Source organism: Miniopterus natalensis, chromosome 2, assembly GCF_054644295.1.
Source record: "Miniopterus natalensis isolate mMinNat1 chromosome 2, mMinNat1.hap1, whole genome shotgun sequence".
NCBI classification, from domain to species: Eukaryota; Metazoa; Chordata; class Mammalia; order Chiroptera; family Miniopteridae; genus Miniopterus; species Miniopterus natalensis.
Window position 1 is genome coordinate 173,599,366 of NC_142082.1, and position 20,266 is coordinate 173,619,631.

Sequence of the window (20,266 nt, forward strand, 5' to 3'; positions counted from 1 at the left end):
GTCTCATGAACCTTACTCCACAAGCCCGCAGTTTTATCTGTGGAAGCCCTGATTCAACCATAATGCTTGAGACGACATGCCTTTGATAAGCTGTCAAGAAAACAGTTGGTGTATAGTCGTCAGAGCTTTTGGAAAGGTTCTTTATGATCACCTTCTAGTTTTACTTATGTGGAAATGGTTTACTTCTGGGCTGTATAAGGGCCCAAGACATACCCTTTCTCATGGAGGTCTCCCGAGATCGGTTTACCATTGGAATCATATGCACGACTTGAGGGACTGTGACTGACACTGTAGTGTGAATGGAGTGACGAGTGACAGTGGGCAAGGTTGAAAACCCAGTTAGATACATTGGTTATTGAGCAGAAACGCTTACTTATCTTAATAATATTCTATTCAAAAAATAGCTTACCACTCAAAGATGCAATTAGCTATAAACCTGCCTGTAGCATGTAAAACCAAGTTGAACAAGAATGTATTGGTCGGTGTATGGAACAGTCCTTATGTCGGGACTGGAGCATGAGGTGACATAGTGAAAATACAGGTTTTGATGTCCTCGGACCTGGATTCCAGCCTGCTTCGACTGTGACCCACAGTGAGTTATGTCTTTGAGCCTCCGTTTCCTCGTCTGTAAAATAGGGTTCATAATAGTGCCTGACTCACAGGATTTCTGTAAGGGCTGATGAGGTGATAGTAGGTAAACACTGTGGCATGGTGACTGACCCATAGGATGCGCTTGGCGACTGCTAACCATCATTATTGTTGGGATGCGCTGGCAGTTATCAAATAATGTCATTTTTAAAAAGGCTGTGTTTTGACCGAGATGACACTGAAGGAAGACAGAATTCCTCTTAGGGACAGAATTGCTCTTTTGTTTAGGAAAAAAGACCCTTCCGCCATATTCAGTAACAAAAGGTGAGCGGGACCCTGCCCCACCCCCACCCTCCTCCCCACCCCCACCCCCACCCCCACCCTGGGTGAAGCTGTGACGGGGGAAGATTGCTGGGCCCTGCATAAGAAGGTGAGAGGGTCTTCTTGCAATTTCTTCCCAACCAAGAGGGTGAAGGGTGGGACAGGAAGGAATTCCTGGGAGAGTCTGCAGAAGAGGGGAAGGAATGTTACTAAGATGACAGGAGGCAGATGAGCAGCCAGAAATTCCTTAATGGAGTTTAGTAGCAGCGCAGTTGGAAGCTCATGGCCACAGGAGGCAAGATGCTGAGCATGGAAAGGGGTAAGGGGTCCCCGAGAATGCTAGTCCTGGGGAGAGCCCTGGAAATTTGAGGGAGTGAAGTTGGGAGTGACGGGGAGCTGCCCAAGGAAAATAAGAAAGGAAGCTTCAGTATTATTCGTAGCTCCCTAAAATCAAGCACAAAACTTATGAGCCTTTATTTTACATTTAGCTAACTTTCCAAATGTCCCACAGAGGATTTAAGAAAAGGAAAGTGAAATGAGATGCTTTTAAACAACAGGGAGGTCGCTAATCTTTCCACATTGTCTTCTACAAGTGCTGCTGGGAGTTTGATATTCACTGCATCTGCTCAGGAAAGAATTAGACTTACTGCAACAAAAACTCAATGCTGAGAGATCACATTCATATGAAACCTCTGATATGGGAGTGTATTAAATGCTACTTGTATATTACGTGTGCTATATGAGATAGAAAATCTTTCCCCAAACGCTTTGTGTTGTGGATTGTAACTCACTATTGGGCTATGTGAGTGGGGTCGGTTACTTAAACCTGCTTTATTGTGAAAGAAGATATTTTATAATTCATGCATCTCTTATATAGGTTGTACAAGTTCTTTGACACATATTTGTTTTTAAGTATAATCTGTAAATTCTATGAGATATCGCCATTCAGGTATATGATTATATTTTTCTGGGTAAGTCTTCATGTTTATTCATGGCAGTGACCTTAATAAAAATGCTGTATCACTAAAGAATTCTTCAGGAATGACACATTACACCAACACTGTCCAAAAAAGAATGAATTCATCAAATATGATCAATTTTAATGTAGTTACTAAAGAAAGAGATATCATTTTATTATGACGCTGTAGCCATACATTTTCAAAATATGCTTATTAAACAGTAAATGTGAGATAATGATTCAGTTAGTTACATTTTTAGAAGTCATTAGGATTGATATTCTTCTGCCATAAATGAATAATAATTTCAAATACAATCAGAAGTAACTTAACAGAAAATATGCTTTTGAACTAAGACAGATATAATGAATGACCAATCATTGTTTTCTGGTTTCAAAGTAGCAGGGAAAATTAATTCAGTGTCTGTAAGCTTATCACACTTGGCCTGTAAGTGCGATAAAAACATATGAAGCAAAACACATGATGTAATCCCATTTCTCAGAGTTTCTGAACCCTTTTAGCAAAAAAAGATCCGACATGGTACTTAGGGACCTTATGTAAACTGAATATGAGCTGCATGATGCTTGAAAGTTTTTGATATTTTGAATAGACATGTTAATGATACACAGACACAGATAAGAGATGTGAGGAGACGGCTTGAGGTTTCAGAGTCCCTCCTGTAGTGTGTGTAGCAGCAGGTACAAGATAAATATCCGAACAAAATCAGATTAAGAGATTAACGGAAGTGGCTTGGCCCTGGGTGAGTGAGTGGGGCCAGCGGGGGGCTTGGAAGGGATTTTCGAGCCCCATATTCGTTTTTCCTACTTTTAACCCAGTGAATTTTGGGCAAAAGAGAATGTGTAATGTTTATTTTAGGGCGATTTAAAACAGGGCAGGGTCTAAGGGTCAGGAAAGGTCATCTTGAAGGTGATTCTGCGGGGGTTAAGTAGGAGGAACTCTGTCTCCTCCATGTTAACTCCTATTTCACCTGGACAGTGATACTTGGACTTGAGAACATTATATTAAAAAAATGTTCTCTCCCTCCCGCCCCCCACCCCAAAAGACCTTATCAATGACAGCTGAAGAATGGGGGGAAAGAGGGACCATGCTTAAGATCAATGCATAATCAGTAATTAAGAGGCAACATGTAAAATGTATGTTTTTAAAGAAGTCCCTTTAATTCTGGGGCTCCAGCTTGGTCAGCCCTCCATAAAATTTCGAGGCAGATGGTAAAAAATAAGGACTGGGAGGAACGAAGACAGTTTCCAAAATTCCCTGGGCCTCTGTCTTATCTATGGAGGTTTCCTAAAAAAGAAAGTATTGTTCCGGATGGGACTTGGTTATTTAAATTGGTATCTTTATCTTGTACCGTTCGCACTTAAAGCTTCAGATGGTCTTCTCATCTCCTTTATTTTTTAAATAGAAATCATACAAAAAAGATATCTATGCATCAGTTTCTAATACCTAACAGGAAAGTCTTTTAGCATATTAAAATATTGATAAGCAAATATGTATTATAGGATTAAACACTAGTATTGAAAACAAACAAACAAACAAACCAAAAACAAAGAACCAACAAAGTTTTCTTCTTGTTTTTGCCTCCTCAGATTTTGGACTTGATGATCATTGCAGGAGAGGGGCGTAAAGATCACAATTCTTCTATTTAAAGTAAATGATGCCACAATGATGCATAAGTCAGATTTATCTTTTGAAAACATTGCTGGGAAAGCCCAGGTGATTTGAGTGGGAATGCTCTTTCCTAAGAGGAGAGCCCAACAGGATCTGTCTCTAATGACTTAGGACAATCCTTTAAGATTGAAAATAGCAAAAACATTTTAATTAGTCTGATTAGAGTTTCAACGAATCAAACATACATTTCTATCTAGCCTATAGTTTTAAAGAGTCTGCTGGGTTTAACGTATCATCCCTCATTCCAATATAAAAGAAGAAAGAACCAAGTCATTTTTGACCATGAAGATATTCATAAAGACTGTATAAAGTAAAAAACAAAAACAAAAAAGTCTTCACAGATTGTTAGCCATCTCTTTCAACGCTTCCTCATCAATTCTTCTCTTTCCTTATCAGTAGATAACCCCCATCTCATAAGGAAATACTTTCCAACACTTCCCCATAATATCAGTGATTGCTTTTAATGGGAGCCATTGCTCTTGAAATGTTTAGATGAAGGGAAAATACATCTTTTATAAACCAGTCAATGCCAAAATTTACTCAAGGGAGACCTGGCAGATGCTATTTTTAGCAGGTGAATCTATGCATTTTTTTCTCTTTGTATTTTCTCTACTTGCTGAATATCTGTTTTTGAGCAGAGAGCATACACACACAAAAATCAATAAGTGCCTTAATCATCTTTTTAGTTCTGCCATTTGCCTATAAGGTTTTTGTGGGGTTTTTTGCCCCATTTATATCCCATGCTTTTGATCAAGGTGTTCAGATTGGGTAACATAGTGCTAATTTTGCCAAATTTGAGAGCCAACAAAATAATGGAGCCTTGTGATTCTAAAAAATTTCCATCTTCTGCCCCACACCACCAAACTCACAATTTGGTGAATAGTCTGCTACCTGTGAGTGATAAGAAGTGGAGAGGTGGTGGTGACTAGACCTAGTGCTGCTTTATTAAGCCGTCGAGCTATAGAATTGTCGTTTTTACACTTTAAAAAAATATGTCTATGCTTTCTTTTTTTTCTTTTTTTTCCTTTTTTTAAGTCAAGTACTTTCTTAAAGAAACAATAGCACCACATTGGCATAGCTGGCCAAACAATAAATGGGAAAGCAAAATTGTGCTACATCTTCCAATTTAATCCTACTCCCAAGTTGCATGGACGAGTAACCGAACCCCTGGAGCCACAGTGCATGAGATGGTTCCATCTACACAAACATTGACATTCCCAGAGGGGAAGGATTCTCAGGGAGGCCAGGCTTTCTTTTTTTAACAGATTTTTCAAGGAAGTGATTTTTTTTTTTTTAGTATTCCACTGGACTCTAAGGGTGTGTGTGTGTGATGTGTTGGGGGAGTTTTTCTTTAGCCCTAGAAGAGTGGATTCTGATGGAAAGATACATTAGCTTTCTCAGTGGAGACTCCTCATCTTAAAAAGTTCAAATAATGCTGTTATACTATTTGGGGAAGTGGGAGCAGAAATTTGACCTAGGTATTCTGTCATTTAAATTGGAAATAAGCCTATACGTTGAAAGTTAATTCCCACCAGTATTTATGGCTCTTTCATAAGCATCCTGAAATTGCCTCATTTTAAAGTTCTAAAGCAAAACTTATAAAGTTTTGAGTTGTGAAATTTTAGGTGCTCCCTCTCTGTCAATTCTGGTTCATTCTGCTGTAGGACATGGTGACCAACTGACTTTTAAAGTTGACATCAAATCGTCTTCTAGTTTTTATTCATTTGAAAATAAGATAGTGGGTTAGTGTAATAATTAGTTAATTCTTAATGAGTTAATTTATGATACAGTTGGAGAGGATTATGTGTTGAAAAAGTTAAGAAAGATGATATCTTTGCCTATTTAAGCTTTCCTCACTGGGGCATCTGGGCTATGAACAGAATTACTAAGCGAATCAAGTCATAGACATTCTTATAATTGCCCTATTCAGCTAGGTCTGGAAACCCATAGGTTGGCAGAAGATTGCATGTAAAGTGTTGCTAGGAGTTAGTGGTTTAAAAAGGTGCACTCTAGGAACAAGAAATAAAAAGTAGAAGTGCCATTTTGGGAAGAGGGTTCCAGCACCTCACTTCACAGAACCCATATGCCTGGAAAACAGATGAAGGGAAAAATGACTCATAGTTCCTTTGACATCTGAAGAGGCCTTCTTCTTGCATATGTTCTGAGATCTAGGAAATCTTTATTATTGTGTTTTCATTTCTGGCCTCTGAACCTTGAGGTGAATAAGTGGGATGAAAAGTAAACATGGTAATTTTCCCCCCACATAGATGTACTTTCCAAGAGTAAAAAGATAAAAATATGCGTGAAATAATCAAACCTGGTTGCTTTTCACCAAAAAGCTCTAAGGCAGATAAAAGATCTGAATGGTGGATGATTCATTGTTCTAATAAGAAAATCTTGGTACATAGACAGGAAACATTTTTTAGGTCACCATGGCCTGTCCTCACCATTAGATTTTCTTGATACCAAATTTTTAGTTGAATGGATAAGACACATCCATGGAGGGCTAGGGGTTACTCTCCTAAGTAGACATGAGGGAAGACTCCTAGTTGTGAAGGAAATTTTTGCCTCGAAACTAGTAACTCTAATCAAAAGTATTTTAACAAAAACCAAATTTTTTATATATATGCCAAAGATAAAAGCAAAATTTATTAAAGAAAGTGTGACATTTTATTAGATATTATTTCAATAGTTGAAATCTTGGGCCATTATTTTAGATTGCCTAAAGAAGGAATAACTGTGTTTTTCAAAATGAATAGAGTATCATTTATAATATTAAAAGAACTATTACTAGATTTCTAGTAACTGCCTGGAACAGTCAGCGAGTGCTAACAAATCGAATAATCACCCTTTTGCTGGTAGAAATCTTTTCCTTTTTCTCTTTTTTTCTTTTCATTTCTCTCTTTCCATTTTGTGTTTATGAACCCAAATGCAGAATTCAAAATCAAGTTGTTAATCAAATGTTTCTAACTTATTTTGAAAACTGTTTTAAATGAGATCAAGCTGCAACTAGCAACTTGCAAGTTGGATACTTAATTGGATAGCTTCATTGACAAAAATTGGCATGTCAGGGGCATTTGGCTAATTAATTTTCTAGCTATGCTCTGAATGGGCTGTTTATAGAATTCCTTGCATCCCAGCAACTCAGGGGCTCTGACCTTACACCCTCATAGCAACCCAGGATAATAATCTGGAGCTTTATCTTTTTAATCCTCACACCACCCCTGTGAGGTAGGAAGATGGCATATTGCCCCATTTTGCAGATGAGGAAACTGAGGCACAGAGAGGTGAAGTGACTTGCCCAAGGTCACAAAGTGGTGAGTCCATGGCCGAGTCCTCAGATGTTTGTTTCTTTTGTGAGAAAAAGAAACCAGGACTGCAAAATTCCTAGCCTTCTGCTTTTTCCACTCCTCTCTGGACTCGCCAAACGAATCTGCATCGGTGGACTTTGCGTCTTCGGTCTCTCTTGGAAGGCGTGATGGGGGTACTCTGCCTTCCTCCCAGGTGGACAGATTCTTAGTGCCCTTCCCCTCTGTGTCACCTTTGGCTCCAGGCATCCTGTTTGGTTTTGCTTTCGCCTCTTACCGTTTTGGCCAGACTCTTTCATATAACAAACTACAAAATAGCACCATTGTACTAAAAAAAGAGAGTTTTACATACTGTCTGATATATCCTGTATTGTCAATATGCGAAATTTACATAGTGCTCTATATGGAAAAAATCAAAGAGAAGTTACTAATTAGGTCGCACACTAACTCGCCACTGGAAGGAACTGTTGAGAGTTGAGACTTTCTGTGCTTAACACATAACACCTAAGAACGTTTGGCCTCAAAGTTGCAACTATTTGCATTTTCTTTTGAGCAAGATGTGGAAAAATAAAGCTTTGTGTCGAAAATAAATGCACCCAACTTATATTTGGTACAAATGCCACAGGCAGGGTCTCGTGGGTAGTATTGGTGTGCTCCTGGACTGCGCACTGCCGCTACGGAGGAGGCCGACTTCAGCAAATACAAGGCGACGAAGGGGGGCGGGCAGGGACAGACAGACAAGGGCATCAGACGCTGCAAAACAACTAGCCTGTGCTGTGTAGAAAGAAGTGCAAATAAAAAAAAATTAATAAACCACTTAGACAAGACTGCTGAATGAATGGCTCCAGCAGCCAAGATTCAGAGGCAAATTTAGTGCAACTGGATCTAGACAACACCCATGCATTTGTGGCTCTTGAGAGGCAGGGACTAAGATATATAGATGATAGATGATAGATAGATAGATAGATAGATAGATAGATAGATAGATAGATAGATAGATAGATTTTTCTCTATAGAATGTTATTGATAAAGTTTCAACAGCAATCTACCAACGCCAGGACCGTTTTTGCAAGGTGCAAAGCTTTTAACAATCACTCCTAAAGACAATGTTTGAAATGGTTACTTGTGTATTTCATTGGGGAAATGCCCATCTTTTGAAATGTTATCAAACTTATTTTTTGGTAGGTCTTCTGGTGTTTAACTGGTGACTCATGCAGAGCAAAGATCCTGCCGGTGGCACGCCTTTCTTCAGCCTCAGGAAGGTCCTCCTACATTCTGTAGTTCTTATTTCCCGCATTCCCTCTACTTGTGTTCTTCAAATGTACTTCCTGAAAACAAGGGACAAACAGTGACATTAACTCGGTGAAGTCTCAGGCACCCTCTCGTCCGCTTCTCCCATCGGGTCTCTGCCTTTCACAGCTCATGGCTCACGAGTCGACCTAACAGAGAGCCTGGGCCAGTGTTTTCTGAGAAAGACGTATTTAAGGAAATAGGCTCTCAGTTTTTAGTTTAGCTAAACCTCACTCAAGCTACTTCTCTGTGCGCTGGTGGCATGGGGTCCACAGATGCTTTCTAACCACACAAAATACTCTGTTTGTATTCATCTGCTGCTATCACAGATTCATTGATAGAAAGGAGGTCCTAAAAATTCAGTCTCCTGGCCTGTGGCATCTTTTCTCAGTGAGGAAAAAAATCATATTTTGGGGTGATTCTCCATTGTTTTATTGCATTTTGCTCTGTTTTAATTTCTGTAAAAAAAGGATATTTCTTTTTCATTTTTTTTTTTTCCTCTTTGAAGAAAGACAGAGTTTTAGAAGAGCAGGAAAATTCGTAACTGATTTAGAGTCTGTAAAATCACAGACATACTGAGCTTGGCTCAAATCCCAGCTCTTCCATTTTCTAGCTCTGTGCACTACTTCAAGTGACAATCTCTTGTGTCTCAATTTTGCCCATTAAGTAGGATAATAATAGTTTTTACCTCGTAGAATTAAAGATTAGAGAATTAATACGTAAAAGCACTTACAATAAATAGGTCTGGCACATGGTAAACACTATATAAGAATTATTATTATTAATTATTATTATTATTATCTTAGTCGTCTTCTTATCATTATTTCCCCTTTATTGGAGAGGAACCATTCCTGGACTAAAACTCCAGGGTTCCCTGCTTTGATGTTACCATTCGCTCATCAACAAGCAACGCTTTCATCCGAGGGATACCGAGTTTTGCTTAGAGCAGAAGCCCCAGAGTAGCAGGGGCTTCCTGCTCAGCATCACAGCCCCATCTTTAGCACAGCACCCAGGATTTTGCACGTGTTCACTACATAGCCGTAGAATGAATTAAATGAATGAATAAATGAGTTTAATGGACTCTGGTAATGTGCAGAATCAAGTTGTTATACTTTCCCCATAGTTATTATTTTATCCTCGAAGACATTTCAATAGCAAAGTTTATCCAGACTAAGAAGATGTGAAATGAAATCCAGGAGGAAGGGGCATTTGCACCATAAATATGAGGTGCTTTTTCTCTTGGTTTCACCTCTAGCCAGGACGCAGGTATAGGAGAATGTAATGGATAATTACTGGGACATTGGGACAGAATAGGGTTTAAAGATCTACAGAGGCCTTTTTTTTTTTTTTTTTGAGAGCATGTTTCCATCAAGACCAAAATCAAGAGTTCTTTCCATGGTGGCTGGAATCTCCAAACTCTTCCTTCTGGCTAAGGTAATGACCACTCACCCAATCACTGTTAGGTGCTTCGAGATCATCATAAGGGGCCTTTACGGCCGCTCAGACCTGATACCTGGAGAGGACGAGAAGCTGGGGCAGAATCAACTCCTAATCCCTGAGCTAAGGCTCATAGGGATTTGGTGATTTTCCTTACACATGCTTTTCAGCTCTACCTGGAACATTATATCACCAAGTCCTTCATAAAAGCCAGTTAGCACTTTGTAAGTCGATGGTCACTATCCAGTAGGGACTGAATAGAAGGAAGATGGTATCACTGTGTAAAAGTGTTCATGAAAATAGCTCAATGGCCACTGAACAAAAAGCTTGTGGGAAGAAACTGGGCATTTGTAGAGGATAGTTTGAAATGCCATCTGTTTAAAATCCTGGCACCTTTCTCCAAACATCATATGCCTTTTATTAAGTCCACTTAACATGTATTTCTTGCTGAATAAAACATCTACTGTTAAATTACCAGTAAATGTGCAGTCCTAATCTTACATCTTATTTTGCTTTCATAAAGGAGTTCTTCAGAAAAATGGGAGAAAGACATATGGGGCCACACAGTAGGATCACTGTCACCCCAAACTCCTTGATGCATTTCTCATCAATTCTCAGCAGACCCTACTGATAAGCTGTGTGGCTATCACAACTCCAAATAGCTATTACTAAGGATACTACTCTATCAAAATACTGACTAAATTAACTAACAGGTCTGAAAATATGCTAATTTGAGTTTTACCTTTTTTCTACCAATTTAGAAAAAAATATTTTTAAGACTGGGGGAAATACCTAAACTAGGAAACTAGTCAAGAAGGAACTAACAAATTAAAAGAAAGACACATGAGGTGTTTAATCTTTAGTCTTCCTCTCAAGTCCAATTAAATCCCAGATTTGCAGAAAAAGAAATTCAGGTATCTCCTGAGCTTCACTCTTCAAATTCATGAGGGCTGGAGCACAGACAGATGAGGTTAGACTGGCCAGCCATACAGATGGCATCCTTTTTCCTGCAGGGACATTCTTCTTTTGTCTCAAAGCTGAGGTGTGAGGTGGAAAGCCTGGACTAAGGGCCCGGCCTAGTCCTTCTGGGTCTGTCAGCACAGCAGAGCCACGGGGAGCAGCTCACTTGAGGAAGGCACCCCTGCCCTGAGGAGCATGGTTCCCATGCACACACATGTTCGGTGGGGGCCGTTCACAACCAGCTGGGATGTTGCCTGGTTTGCATTTGGCTCTTTTCCCAGGCTCTCACATGTGACTTCTTTGTTGCAGACAATGACAGGGACCAAACAAAAGCACTCGGGGATTTGGTCTCAGTTGCATCTGTTGCTTTGTTCATTGTCTTAATTTAATTACGCTGACCACCCTTGACAATGGGCAGCAAGTGGAGGCATGGCCGAGGCAGCCATCGGAACTGGCACCCGCTTTCTGTGCACTTCTTGAAGGGTTATGAAACTGTCCCACATTCGGCCAAGCAAAAACTTTTCACTTTAACAGCTTGTCCAAGACAAACAAGCCAGCCCGAGCAGTTTCTAGTATGCAGCTAGACAGATTTTTGAAAGGAAAACAGTAGTGAGTAAATACTGTTTCCTATTGACACCAGGGAAGGTAAGATTATTTAAAAAGAAAAAAAAAAAGTTGGTTCTCTAGCTCACCAGGGTTGGTTGAGGAAATTTATTTCTCTGAAGAAAGGGTTGACCTACTCATCGGGGAATCAGTTTGAGAAGGGCTTAATTTGCAATATACATGATTACACATTGTGAACTCTCCACGGATCTTTATGAAGCTGGAAAACACCTTGAAGGGGTCCTTCACATTCTCCCATTACCTCTGGGCTCTAATCCTAGCTCCTGGCATTTCAAAGGAAAGCTGTGCACAAACTTTTTGATTAAGAAGGTCACTGAGAGCTGGTAACAATGGCAATGATAATAATATTGATAATAACATTGCAGACACTTTACAGTTTACCCAGTAATCTCACAGAATCCTCAGAATAACCTCCTGGGAGGATATCATTTGCATCATCACTTTTATATATAATTTGAGGCTCCCTAAGATTTAGTAAATTGCTTGAGGTCACATAGGAACAAATTGATAGACCTAGGACTAAAAATAAAACAATGCATTATTTTAAGAAAAGAATAACAATTTCATCACTTGAACACATATAACATGCTGGACACTGCATTATGTATGTTAATTGAAGGTATTTTCTTATTTATTTCTGCCATTTTTTTTGGAGGCAGGTACTAGTGCCAGGCCCATTTTACCTCTAAGGAATAGAAAGCTGCTGAAAGCTAAACAATTTGCCTGATTTCTTTGCAGGGCAGATGTGACTATAGCTGGGATTTGCATGAGTTCCTTCTGACCCTGGAGCTCACCAGCTGGCTGCTCTGCCATACCGCCTCCCCAAGAGGTCAAACAACGCCTGGTGCCTCAAGGCCCAAATCTCTCCCAAATAACTGTAGTTCATCATGTCATGAGCTGCCCATGATCCCAGATGGTGGTAGATACTGGCTTAGGGGGTGGGTGGCCTTCCAACTAGGAGTGTGAGCCCCATTTGTACGTAACCACTGGCAGAGGCTAGTAGCACAGTATTCAGTGAGCAAAAGCTAACCCCATGGGTATTATACACCCTTCTTTCCTCCCTGCCTATCTTTATGAGATTTTTGCCTGAGAGAAGGAATCTAAAGGAAGGATGGTAATAGGCTCCTTTCATTTTCAGGGAGGAAGCAGTGATATTTTCAATAGACTATGTTTCCACCTCCGCCACTCCAAACAAGCTGAGTATTGCATGACATAAAGTCTAAAAGAGGCCTGGCAACCTATGAAAATACTGGGAAAATACTGTCCAGCATGGAATAATCATCTGTTATACAGCATAAGGTCCCAGCTCAGCATTGACCTTCTCCTAGGAAGGGAAAAATAGAGGGAAAAAATGAGCAGTGGAGGCTTGAAAAGATGGCCCAGGCATCAGCTCTTCACCTGGTAAAGGGATGTGCTCTGGCTAGTTTGCCGGCTTGGCCCGGAGACATGTGAAACTGTGGAGGACAATTTAGATGTGTCAGGATCGGCTTTGAAATCTCTTTACTTGAGGGAATCACAAGTTCAAATTCAGGAGGGTTAGGCCAGCCTTCGTCTCTGGGAGCCACGCACAGGGAGTGCCCTGTGATGTGCTCATCGCTTGGGAATGTGACTTTTAAAACCAGAGGTCAAGGTGCACATTTTGAGAGACTCGCACTCCTGACGGAGTGGCTGCCTCTGTAACAGAAAATGAGAGGTATGTAAACCGGACAGTGTTCATCAGCCCAGCCTCTTGTTTTTTTCCTGGAAATCACCACATCCTATCTTTTATGTGGTCATGGTGGAAATGGCCATTTTTTCTAGTATGACCCTCTCCTCTGGCCATAGCGGATTGGCTCCCAGGGCAGGAATTAGAGGACTTGTATTTGTCCCATCATTTTTCCACAATTATCCCGACCTAGCAACTTTCTTACTCTTGAAAGGATACCACCTAACTCGATTTCAAATACGTCTGCCTATGATGTAAGAAGAAATCACTAACAGAATGGTTTAAGAGCCTGGAGGAAAAGAAAAGAAAAGAAAAAAGAAAAGAAAAGAAGAGAAAAGAAAAAGAAAAAGAAAAGAAAACAAAAGAAAAGAAAACAAAAGAAAACAAAAGAAAACAAAAGAAAAGAAAAGAAAAATTCCGAGGGGCATTTTCCCTCACTGGCAAGAAGTATTTCTGTTGCCTTTAACGGTCCTGAAGGATGCTGTACAATACTTCAGGGTTCAGGGCTGCTTGGACTGTTGATTTTAGGGGCAGCTTGTTTAGTTAGCTGTTTGTGTTTATGTTACAGTTTTAAATTAAAGAAAAAAGTTGAAGCACACTGTCTTTCCCAGAGGGAGTTGACTTTGGAATTGCTGAAAGTATTTAAAAAAAGTGAAACACCAGATTCTAGCAACCTCACTGATATGTGCTAAAGATTCAGCACATTTTTACCTATAAACAGAATTTGATTACTTTTTTCTATGAAGCCTCCAAAATGCGATTATTTCATCTGATGTACAACCTCTGCTGGAATATATAAACTAGTGTGTTTAGTGAGTTACGTTACAGCGTGCTGGGGAGATGTGAAGCCAGAGCTTTTACCTTTTGGGGTCATTTCAGTACAATAGTGATGAGTTCACAGGATTAGCAGGAAAGGGCGTCGCCCTCTTCTGTTCATTCTTGGTGTGTGTGACAGATCTGGGCAGGACATTCAAATACTGTGTTCTACAGACTGACACTGTCAGAGGGGAGCGTGGCTGTGGGCTGGGTGAAAAAGGTGAAGGGATTAAGCCAGAAACAAACAAGCAAAACTCAGAGACACAGCCAACAGCATGGTGATTACCAGAGGGGAAGAGGAGTGGAGGGAGGTAGAGGAAGGAATAGGAAAGATAAATAGTGATGGAAGGAGACTTGACTTGGGGTGGTGGACACACAATACAATGTACAGATGATGTATCATAGATTGTATGCCTGAAACCTATGTGATTGTATTAACCAGTGTCACCCCAATAAATCCAATAAAAAACCAAAAAAGAATACTGTGTTCTAACTTTTCCTCCTCCCTGAACTGAGAGAAATTTTGGAAGTTTGGAAGGCTCCCCTGAACTTTGAGGATGAACAAAATAACACTCTGACAAGTTGAAGTGATTTGCATCTGTTTGAGGTTGATGGGAGCCCTCAGCATAGAAAAGTAAACATGCCTGGTGCCAGCCAGTGCTTTTCCAAGACAGAAAATGGTGCAAGAACAATCCATGCGTGTATACAGTTTTTAAAAAATCAGAATTGTTGCACTGAGCCAAAAGCACTTCAAAAGCACTCACTACCTTCATCCTAGAGACCTTTCGAAGAAGAAACCAACATCGTTGTCTACCCAAGAGACAAACCAGAGTATCCAATAGTAGCCTCAGTCAATCAATACTGAAAATAATAATAATGTTGTGTACTTATTGATCCATTTATACCTTTCATATCTTCTAGTCCTGCAATGCTTCGTAAACTATTCCAGCACACCATACTCATACCATCACACAAATATTGAGTGTTCCCGAGTCTATAGTTGTCAGCTGATCAGGAATCCCTACCCAACTCTCACCTAAGCATGGGCTCGCTCCTAATCATTTGGGATTTTTGTTCTACTGTAGTTGTTATCCACAGCTGTGGAAATAGCACGTTGTATTTTCATAGATGGCAGGGATGGTTGGTCTTTGATTACTTGACCTCTTGGGGTTGGCCAGGCAGAAAAGCCCATAAAACATTTATATATTTAATACAGAATTTTATAAAAATTTTTGGCATATGAATCCCAGCCTGGAAGCCTGGGCCACTTGGCCAGTTGGGTTTGATGTCAAATCTCTTAGTCTTTCATTGGGGCTGTTTTGCCCAAGAGAAGAGTTGCCATCATGCTCAGCCTTTCATAGATTTTGCTCCTAACATCCCACTTTCCAATGAAAATTCTGACTCTGCCAGTCAGAAGAGCCAAGAAAGACAGTATAAACCATTGCCACCTTTTCTCCAGAGTGACAATGGCCTGTGCTACTCAAATAAATGTATGTTCCTTTATCCAATCCAGTGGGGACAAAAGTGTATGCCAGAGTGAAGAGAGGAAGCTAGAGGTTAATAGTGACAGAAGGGGAAAGTGGTGGAAAAGGCATTTGATAGTTTTTGCCAGTGACCTCATTCTCTAGTAGAAGCTGGAAGGAAAACTGGCTGGATCCATGGACCATCAATTGTGCTGGGTCGAGAATTAGACCTGAAAGCTTCTAAGTTGCAAATTGGTTCTATGTGAAAGTTATTGGATTCTGATCTATAGGGTCACTACAGGTCAAATTGGATGTGGTTAAGTCCCTGGATCCTTAGAAGATGCAATAAAAAGGAAACCAACTTCTTCCTGCCCCTTCAGTAATATTCCCTTTATTTCATGAATAACAATTAATTTAGGACTAGACCTTTGAGAAAACAAAGGAATGATGCATTCCCTGAATGATGATAAAATTTTATAGAGTAGTTTACCTTCACTGAAAGAAAAGCCAGGAAGCTGTTTTTACTTATAATTTTGGAATGTGCTTAACCCCAAATCCCCAGTGGGTGCAACAAACAAAATTACACACACACATACATACACAAAGAGAGAGAAAGTAAAGAAGAGAAAATACACCCTCCCCCTCCCCCCCAATTATTTGCTGTAGTTAATTACAGATTGTATATTACCACCAGGGGCATTTTAAGTTAAAATTAGTTGAATGCACCTTTAGCATTCTTATTTTTATCAAATCTCTACTTTCTCAAGAGTTAGTTTGCTGACCAATGGGTCTTTAAACTATAACTACATTAGTTAATAAGATTAATTATTTTCCAAGATGTTTTCTAGCTCTTGTTACTTATCCAGCAACAGCCCATCAGAGCTGTCGTTGAGTTCTAAGTATGGTGAGAACTCTCCTAGCTGCTCTCTGGAAGTACCAGGCATACACTCACAGACCTATCGCCCCATGTCTCTCATTATTTCTGTGCTGTTCTCAATGTCTATTTCTTGTTGAGTTTAAACCTAAGTCTTTATTTCTCAGTCATCTCTTTTGGTTGCTGGATAAAAATGAGGTAGCACTAAAAGCATTAAGACCCCCCCTAAACATGAACCCCAAATACGTGGACGGTAGGAAAAGGTGCTCAGATTTCAGCTGGGCCCTTGAGAATGGAGAAGCTGACTCTGACCTTGTAGGTCTGGAAGGTCAGTGGCCACTGAAGCACCTTTGCTAACCTCACCTGCTCCTTCTTTAAAAAATAGCCTTACCTTGCTCAGGGCAATAAATATTGTCACTGCTTTTCAAAGGAATCAGTAGCTGGCGGGCATACAAGCTGAGGACCTCTACAATGGGCATTCCCAACCTCGTAAAGGGCATTCTGCTTCATCTAAAGACGCGTCCCGCCAAGGCCTTGCGCTCGGACTTCAGACTATCAGCTATGGTCTTGGATTCAAAGTCAGCTCACATAGACACAGGCAACTGTGGTGATTACTGGAGGGGAAGGGGGGGGTAGGAGACGGTAAAGGGGGGAGAAATGGTGATGGAAGGAGACTTGACTTGGGTGGTGAACATAGAATATACAGATGACGTACTATAGAGTTGTACCCCTAAAACCTATATAGTCTTATTAACCAATGTCACCCCAATAAATTCAATAGAAATTTTTAAAAAGTCAGCTCCCTGTTATCTAGTAAATACTGCAAAAAGCCCTATTCCTTTCTTAGAGGCAAGTAAAGGAAATAAACCCCATCTACCCCCCGTATGCTAATGACTTTGAGAAACTGCGAGATGTTTTGCTTAGGAAAACATCCTCTCCCGCGGGGTTGGTGGGGGGCGGGGAAAGGCTCTCTGGAGCGCAGTTCTTCCCGCCTCCACCCTTACACCCGAACAGCACTCGCATTAGAAGCTGTATGAGGTTTTGTTTGTTTTCAAGAGATGTTTGAAAGGAGATCAAATGCTCGCGAAAGGCACCAGATCGGCAGCCCTAGAAACCGAAATGTCCCGGAAGCGGTGTGAGCCCGGAAATAGCCCACATTTCTATTTATTTTGGCAATCTGACTTAAAACTAGTAAGAGCTGGAGTTCATGCTACAATTAAATTTTCCTCAGGCACCATGAAATGAAAACACATATTACATTTGACTTTAACCGGTTGAGAAAAATGGTGGTTTTCTGAAAGTTCATTCTGTGACCTAAAAATAAAAGTTAAGGGATCCTCACATGGGATGGTCGAGCTTCCTTTTTAAGTTGTAATTATTTGTAGAACTGGGTTCTCTATTTGGAAGGGGTCTTAGGTTACTGAGTTTTCTTTTTCCATCATGTGCTTGAAACCCACTACCTTGTCACTGAAAAGTGTTGGCAGCTTGGGCTTGAAGTTTTGGGTGATATGAGACCTACTTCCACTTGAAAAGACCTATTTCTTTTTCAGATGACTCAAATTTTTAGAGTTAAGTAAAATAATATTAACAAAAACGTTAATAGCGCTTACTATGTACTAGGCACCAATGCATTCACTATAATATATATTTGCACACACACACACACACACAAAATCTCAAATCCTCACAACTGTATGAGAATCAATTAGATAGATTCAATTGAGTAGATTCCCATTGAGAGATGAGGAAACTGAGGCACAGGTAAGTTACATCATTTGCCCAAGGTCATACCACTGGTAAGCGAGTCAGGATTTGAACCTAGGCAGTCTGATTACAGATTCTGTACCCTTAACCCACTATGTTTTACTGCCTCTCCAGTCTTTATAATTCTCCTTCATTGCCTAATACAGAGGTTTGCATATTGTAGGTACTCAATAAAAAAATATTCTTCAACAATTTTATTTCAGGATCCTGATTCTTTACATATTCCTATGTTTTACATATAATCATCAATTTGCCCTAAGAGAAACAGTTAAAACAGTAGAATTTTAACTGATGACTAATACTCTGCCTACTTCAAGAAAGTATTGAGGGGACTAATAGGTGTATAACATTTGCTATAAAGTACATCTGATTTTAAAGGTGGCAGATGCCACCTTTAGCAGTAGGTCCTTGAATGATTTCAGTTGAGGCCAGAGAAGGAAATTCTAAACATGTAACACTTACTTAAGCACAACTCCTTTGCCATCTCTTTTTTCACTCTGTACTTGCCTCACTATCCTATGCAAGGATGAGAGGAATCATGTCATCTCAGCAGTGCTATGTATTTTTATATCTGTCTTTCTACCATTATTCACCTGCCTAGATCATCCATTTGCCCATCTGTCCATCAGTCCGTCCATCCATCCATCCATCCATCCATCCATCCATCCATCCATCCATCCATCCATCCATCCAGCATTATATACCATATATCACTAGGTGCTTAGTATTGATACTAGAAAGGGGGAGATGGAAAGAGACTAATAGATTCTTCCTGTTTACTTAGTTCATATTATTCAGAAGTCACATGTAGCCATTCAAGAGACTTGCTTTAGAGTTGATAAAAACCCATTCCAAAAAGAAGTGAGTTTTAATCAACAATCTGGGAGTTAAACATTCTTTAACTAGAAAGTTCTATTGCCTTTCTACGTTTTTTCGTTTAATGTCTTTGTCTTACTTCTTCTTGAATGAAGTTCATCATTTGGTATAATTATAGTTTATCCAAAGACTTGATTCATAATTGACATTTATTCAATCATTAATGAAAGAAGGAAGAGATAATTCTCTAAGGAGCCTTTTCATAGGACATGACCTATTCATTCTTCTGCTCAACTGTGGTCCCTTGAAGAGCCATGTGTGTTTGCCGGCTACTCTCAGGTGGTAGTCACAGTAGGTACTGGCCTGTGCCTGAAGCTGGTTCTAGCTCATGATGTCTTAGTAGGAGAACTCAGCATCTCCTGAATAAGGTGGCTGGCCAGATGTGTTCAGGCACCAGGCTGGCTTTTGTCTGCTCTGATAACCCAGGATCCACTTTGCAACCACAACAGCAGTGGCTTGGCTCTCATCTGTGGCTTCGATATGCTTCTGATTGGACCTTTTCTCCTAGACTGAGCCTTGGTCATATCCATACGTTATATAGCCTGGGTTTACAGTGAACCATGGAGGATGACCCTGAAGTAGAACGCATGGCAGGGGCATGAAGGACTAGGCCAAAAGGAGGTTTCTTTTTACCATGACATTGTCAACGTAGGCTACTTAGATACAATGCCTTGCTTCTTGGTTTAGTCATCTTCTTACCCCAATGGTCGGTCATCATTGGCTCGGCCGAGCACTTATCCTCTCTCAGCTCTTATAATTGATAATTTGGATGATCTTGAGACTTTATGCTTTATTATCTATGAAGACCTAGCCCTACTGTTTAAATCAAGGAAGGTAAAGGAGAAGATCTCTAAGACCTACATTCTGTGATTCTACTGAGCTTTTCTTTATCCTCAGGAAAATCCAGCATGCCTGCTCTCATTCATTCTGTTCTTCTGGTGAAAAAATATTAAATTAGTGGGAGACTTCATGGGGTCACTTTGCCCCATCTTTTTCTTTTGGAATTCTTATTAGTCCATGTGGATTATGTGCTATTCTCTGCTGGCCAGGAGGAGGGCAGCTTGGAACCCAAGCACATCTTTACCCATTTCTGGATCTCAGTATCCTTATCTTTAAAATGGAGAGATTGAAGCAAATGATTTCTGAGGCCTGTTGCAGCCTTATAAATGTCCTAGTATTTCCATGGAGCAGAAACTCTTAGGATTTCAGATCTAAAAGCTAGGTGTGTGTGTGTGTGTGTGTGTGTGTGTGTGTGTGTGTGTGTGTGTGTGTGTGAATGAAAGTGAGAGAAACAGAACAAGAGAGAATATTTTAGGAGGTGGAATCAGACGGCAGTAGCCATACATCAGAAGTCTCCAGTTATGGGCTGGATTATGCCACCCACCCCAAAATTCACATGTTGAAGTGCCAACTTCCAGTACCTCAAAATGAGACTGTATTTGGAGATGGGGGGGGGGGGGGGTCAGCATCCAGGCAATTAAGTTAAAATGAGGTCGTTATGGTGGGTCCTAATCCAATACGATCAGTGTCCTTATAAAAGGAGGAAATTTGGGCACAAAGATGTACATAGAGGGAGGATGATGTGAAGACACAGG

General features: G+C 40.3%; 1 protein-coding gene across 4 annotated transcripts in view; it reads right to left on the bottom strand.

The window, feature by feature from the left end:
- Positions 1-2,882: 2,882 nt before the first annotated feature.
- Positions 2,883-20,266, bottom strand: part of IGF1 (insulin like growth factor 1) — a 70,598-nt gene continuing 53,214 nt past the window's right edge. For all 4 annotated transcript variants that reach the window (XM_016223212.2, XM_016223213.2, XM_016223215.2 and 1 more), the window contains exon 4: positions 2,883-8,190. In XM_016223212.2, coding sequence (XP_016078698.1) covers positions 8,131-8,190 — 60 coding nt within the window. In that variant the 3' untranslated portion in view covers positions 2,883-8,130. The remainder of the gene's footprint in view (positions 8,191-20,266) is intronic.